The following is a 6,000-nucleotide window of genomic DNA, read 5'->3' as shown; positions in this document are numbered from 1 at the left end:
GGACAGCACTGAAAGGACAGCAAGGCAAAGCAAGGAGCTTTTTGGAGACCTGAAGACCCAATGCTGGCCAGGGTAACAGACAGGAAACAACCCATGAAGCCTGAGCCAGGAGATGACCTGGGTGACGCCAAGCAGGTTGCAAACTAAACTCACCTCCAGTGAGGCTCTAAGGGGGATAACTGGGTGGGGTGAGCCCGGGGCTCGGAAGACTAGCTGGACCCTGCCCCTCACTGCAGTCCCCAGAAGCTATTTCCCTGCCCCCAGCTATATCACAACCCCAGCTGCTCTGGAGACATAGATGTGCTGATCTGCATCATCCACGAAGGTAGAAGGGATGGCGGAGACCTAAACCAAGTGGTGACACTCTCTTCATGGCAACCCCTTCCATATGCCAGACCAGCAGGCAGGGCTTGTGGAGTACGCTACCACAAGGGCCTGGCTGGGGTTCCCTACAACCCCCCATTCCAGCCAGCTCTGTTCCAGCCCATCTCGCTCCTTTCTAAACCCACTCCCAGGCATTCTGACCACATCTACAAAGTGCCACTTGACCTGGCCAGGGCCAGGCTCCTGTACAGCCCTTCTGAAGTATGCCTTGCTTGTGGCCGAGGCAGCAGTGCCGTCCTCCCAAACCTGCTTCCTGTGGCCACAGGTATGATCTCAGTGTGTTGGCTCAGGCAGTACACACAGGCTCCCGAGTCACTGTTCCTCTGGGAAGTGCAACACCACAGTGCTGGGTCTTTAAAGCCAAAAGGCAGTGGTCCCCATGGCTGGCAGACTGAATTCTGATCCCCATGGTGGATGCGGCCTTCCCAAAGACCAGTTGCTGCTCTGATGACCACAGTCATCCCTGCTTCTTTGTGGCTAAAGTGGGCAGAGGAGGGCTGAGAGGAAGACCAGGAAAGGAACTCAAGGGGCGAGACCACCCGCTTACCCTTCCTTTCTCTGGGTCTGTGAAGATGAGCTTTCTAAACCAACAGTGACCTCCCCAGCTTCCCTTCCTGGGGATGGAGGCCTCAGGAGCCAGCAGGAGCCAGCAGGAGCCAGCCTTTGGAGCACTGGGAAAGACTGAAAAACAAACTCACCAGAATCCAAATCAGGAAAGCCCAGAACTGGGGTTGCCATGGCAACTTGCAGCAGGCTCCCAGCCTGGCATGCAGCCTCTCTGGGTGGGGGAGTCTAGACTTGCCAGGCTGGGTTTGCCCCTCCTTAGACTTACCCTTGGCACTGGAGGCAAGGGCACAGATGGGGCACGTTTGCCTTATTTAGTAGCCAAGCAGGTCTGGCTTGCCTGGGCATCCCGTTAGCTGATACAAGATCACTTCTCTCCCAGATCAATGCCCACATGCAAGGGCCACCCAGGATCCTCCCACCGTGTGGATACCACAGTCCATGTGGGGATGCCCTCAGGCCTCACCAGTACCAGTGACCTTTGGCCCGGGGAAAGGCACAATGAGATGATCCTCGCGGCCGTCCTCATGGACTGAACAGGGAAGCGACAGCGTGGGTGCCCAGTGCGGTGTGATGCCTTATGATTGTTCTCCGGTGTTACTGATAGTACTCCCTGTTATCTGAGAGGTCAGATGACTTTCAAAGTGAAACAGCCAGAGGCTGCCAACTCTCAGACCAGGCCTTTCTTGAGAAGTCTGTTACTGGAAGCCCTGGGCTGACCAACATGTCACTAGAGGCCCATCACCAGGGGCTCACAGAACTCTTCTCAGGCCCCCTGATGTGCACAGACAAAGAGACACACCATGTCTTCATGTCTGTTTAATGACCAAGCCAGCTCTGCCCAGATAAAGCTCATGCCCCAGTAGGGAGGTCCTCCTCCTGGTTGATGTCCCTGGAAGAGCCCACCCAAGTGCTCCCTCGCACCGTCCCAGTCCACTCCTGGACAGTGTGGCAGCCTCATCTCAGCTCCTTCAGCAAGCTGTTGATGGAGGCCAACAGTTCCCGGAAGTAGCCGTCATCTTCGCCTTCTTGGAGTTCCAGGGAGGCCAGTGCTTGGTACTCTGCCTGGAGACTGTTTAGTGTCCTGCTGAGCTGGACATCCTGACGATAGCGGTCCCGGCAGGTGGCCAGGAGGGCGCCCAGCGTCTGCAGCACCTTCTCCCGAGCATCATGCTCTGGAAGTGCCAGGAGGTGGGCAGTGATCTCACACCAGCCTTGTTCCCGCAAGCCCGGCAGGAGGTGAACCTGGCGATACTGCTGCAGCTTCTCTGGGGATGAACCCTGGGTCAGCTCTGCCTCCTCTTCAGCAAACATCTGTGCAGCCGGGACAGGGTGGGTGAGAACAGGCAGCAGTCACCTGGCTGGGCTGCTCTTCCCATCAGGAGATGTTTAGCTCTTTCTATATGAATCTGGGCTACCAGGGGCCTCCTAGGAGGCAGTCAACTAGCCTCCTTGCTTTTCATATGCTCCCTCAACCATCTGTGTGTACATGTGTAGGCATGTGTCTACACAGAAGCCCAGACACCAAGATGCTGCCCCCAGAAGAGGCTCCCCGATGCTGAGGCAGAGGAGGAGTCAAAGCCCTGAGGTAGACATGGTAGTCTATCCAAACAAGCTGATGACTCGCATCCTTAGGTCATTATGGAATACCTGCCCCGTGTCTGCTTACAGTTCTTCCTTAGGAACCACATGAGGTCCTGAAGTCCCCTGGCTCAGAGTCATCACTGTCCTCCCTGCAGGAGAATAGCTGGATCCATAGCACTTACAGAGGAAAGAGGTCTGTTCCTCCCTGGCAGCGTCAGAGGGTAAGCTCTCCTCTGGGCCTGCTGGCCCTCCTCTTACAATACCAAATGAAAAGCCTTACTACTTGGCTCTGAGAGAGAGAAAGGGATAGAGAGGGGGAGAGAGAGAGAGAGAGAGAGAGAGAGAGAGAGAGAGAGAGGGAGGGGGGGAGGGAGGGAGGGAGAGAGGGGGAGAGGGGGAGAGAGAGAGAGGGAGGGGGGGGGGGGGGGGGAGGGAGGGAGAGAGAGAAAGTGGGAGAGGAAGAGAGAGAAGAGGAGGAAGAGGAAGAGAAAGGAGAGAGGAAAAGACAAGAGATGGACAGAGGGAGCAGAGACGCACTGCTTAGAGGAAATATTGGGGGGAGGGGAGGCCTGCAGCTTCCAATGGTGAATGAGCATCAAGCCCAGGATCAGGCATCCGGCCCCACCAGTCAGCTGTGGGCACAGAGGCTAAGAAGAGAGCCCACTGCAGAGGTTAAGAATCCAGGCCTACTTCTCTCTTCTCAAAAAGGCTTGCAAAAACCAAAGTGGACTGGGCACCAAATCTCCCCCAGGTCCATCCTGAGCCCTTGCTCAGAGCCAAAGCTCCCAGAAGAAGTGTGTCCAGGTTTCTGGAGCCCCAGAGTTAGCACCAGCCCAGCCTAGCCCTGGTTTCCTGGCTGCTGAATGGCTCCCAGGCTTCGCTGTTCCATCCCTCCTACGCCTTCCTCAATGCCTGACTGCCTGCACACTTGGCACTCACCATTGCTAGCACCTCCTCCCTTCCCACCAGCCCTCGGGATCCAGCTGAGCTGTCATGTCTCATATAACATCCTCTTTGATACACATCTTTGCTATCCATCCATCTGTCTGTCCGTCCATCCGTCCATTCTGTCCCAAATGCTGGACAGAAAGAAGCATTGGGGAGGGTACTTTGTTCAAATGACCAGAGGTGAACACAAAGCAAAATGAAGGGAAGGCAGAGCAGGTGCGGGTACTCACCTTCTCGGTGACCAGGTCATAGAGCAGGGTGACCACACGAACGGCCAGTACCTTCGCATTCTTCTCTTGCACGAGACTCCTGAGGACCTGCAGCCCCCCGAGCTTCAGGAACTGCTGCTGGGCATAGGGGAAGTGGCGCAGCAGGGAACACAGTGCAAACAGGACCTGGGCGGCACAGGCTGGGGATAAGTGAGAGCCACACAGATCTGTACTAATTCTAAGGCACAGAAAAAGCAGTCGAGATCAGCCAGTGACCCAGCCCAGCCTCCCTCCTTCCTGGCTTCTTTATTCCCTTGGGTCCATCTGTACTCCAGAACTCAGGGTAATGGAAGCCACTTAACAAGACTAAGCAGGCAAACAGTGGACAAAGAGCACGGCTCAGGAGATAGGGGATGCAAGCCCATCGGGCCACAGCTAGACCCAGGCCTCCAGATGACACGGCCATCTGCTTTAGCTGGTGTGAGCTCTCCTTGACACCAGTGCACACTGCTCAGTCCCCTATGTAGGGCATAAGTTGGAAGAAGTCTTTCCCCTTCAGGCCCCACAGTTGTGCTGGACACTGGGCAAGGGCAAGAGACAGGGCCTTGCCTTCTTCTTGGCGGTGAGAGGCTGCTCTGTGGCCAGGATGACCAGTAGCTTCTGCAGAGCTCCCCCTTCAATGGCTTCCACCTGGACCTTCGGATTGCTGCGGGGAGAAGCACAAGACACTGTGATACTGGGCCAGGCAGTGATGGTGCACACCTTTATCCCTGAACTCAGGAGATGAGGCAGGCGGATCTCTGAGTTCAAGACCAGCCTGGTCTACACAGTGAGTTCCAGGACAGCCAAGGCTATACAGAGAAATCCTATATCAAAAAAACCTAAAAAACTAAAACCTAAATCAAACCAAAACAATAAAAAACAAACAAAAACCCACAAAGACAACTGGAAAAAAACAAAAAACAAAAATGGGCTACTTCATTGGGCCCAGGGTCCAGGGACAGAGCTGGGGCTAATACCACACCGACCTCCCTGGGAAGAGTCAGGGAGTACAAGGATGGCCCTTTTCCTGAACAAGGATCACTCTGCTGGGGAAAGGGGGATGAATGAGTGTGGATCCACCCAGGTACAATGGGCCAAGGGCCACATGCCGGCCTGCTGCTCCCCAGAAGCCAATAGACTAGGCACTTAAGGAAAGAAATCTCTTTCCCCACCATCAGACCATTCTTAAACTGGTATGAAGCCAGGGTTGGGAGCTTTGTCCATCTCCCATGACCCAGGCGGCCACACACCAGGGAGAACCAGAACTGGCTCTGCTCTCTATGTACAGAGCTGGAGGCCAGGCCCATCCTCCACCCATGCAGCACTCAGAATCTGCTAGAACACCATTTGGGAAGATGCAGAGCACAAGAGACCAGAGTCTCTGAATGCAAAGCAGATCTTCATGTGGGCTCTGCTAGAGCAGTTACTGTGACTTTTCTGTCCCCAGGTTCTCCGCGCTCAGCTCAGAGCCTGCCACACTCAATGCCTAACAACACACTAGGGAACGGACAGACAGAACACCACCACTAACAGACCCAGCACCGTGCAGGCAACACTCACCCCAAACCCACTCTGGGCTGAGAATCTGTGAGGGGTTGAAGAGATGGCTCAGCGCTAACAGCTCCAGCTTCCCTTGCAGAGAACCAGGCTCAGTTCCCAGCCCCTGCCTAGCATTCATGCCTACAACTTCAGTTCCAGGGGATCCTGCAGTTTCTGGTCTCCGTGGTCTATTTATACATGTTGTGCACAATATGCATGCAGTCGGTCACACATATACAGACAACAAAATAAATAAACAAATCCTTATATTTCAATTCCATATCCCAGCCCTCCTGGATATAAGGAGGGTACCAGGCAGGGGGAATGCTGGGAAGCCCAGATAAAGATATACTTTTACATTTTTTCTTTCTTTTCGAGACAGGGTCTCTCTACAGACCTGGTACTCACTATACAGACCAGGCTGGCCTTGAATTCACAGAGACCCACCTGACTCTGGGTTACTGGTGTGCGCCACTATGTCTGGCACATTTCTTGTGTTCTTTACGTTTTTGGTTTGTGGCACTGTCTCACTATGAAGCCCAATCTGACCTCAACTCCACCACCATTCTCCTGTCTCAGGCTCTTGAATGCTAGTATTGCACACATGCACCATGGTCCTTGGGTTTCTAAGATCACAAGCACAGAAACCTATACATTCAAGTTCTTAGCAAGTTCAGGGCTCTTCCACTCAGAGGCCCATGCAGGGGTCCCCCGAAAATAGAAGTGTCCA

The 6,000-nt window shown here is 54.4% G+C and overlaps 1 protein-coding gene across 3 annotated transcripts in view; it reads right to left on the bottom strand.

Annotated features, from left to right (window-relative positions):
* Window positions 1-1,754: 1,754 nt before the first annotated feature.
* Window positions 1,755-6,000, bottom strand: part of Sil1 (SIL1 nucleotide exchange factor) — a 245,648-nt gene continuing 241,402 nt past the window's right edge. For all 3 annotated transcript variants that reach the window (XM_050135036.1, XM_050135037.1, XM_050135038.1), the window contains 3 exons: window positions 4,299-4,395; window positions 3,711-3,875; window positions 1,755-2,262 (listed from right to left, as the gene is read on the bottom strand). In XM_050135036.1, coding sequence (XP_049990993.1) covers window positions 1,906-2,262; window positions 3,711-3,875; window positions 4,299-4,395 — 619 coding nt within the window. In that variant the 3' untranslated portion in view covers window positions 1,755-1,905. The remainder of the gene's footprint in view (window positions 2,263-3,710; window positions 3,876-4,298; window positions 4,396-6,000) is intronic.

Source organism: Alexandromys fortis, unplaced genomic scaffold, assembly GCF_014885135.2.
Source record: "Alexandromys fortis isolate MF-2015 unplaced genomic scaffold, M_Fortis_MF-2015_v1.1 scaffold_25, whole genome shotgun sequence".
Lineage (NCBI taxonomy): Eukaryota > Metazoa > Chordata > Mammalia > Rodentia > Cricetidae > Alexandromys > Alexandromys fortis.
This window is presented reverse-complemented; position numbering and strand designations above follow the sequence as displayed.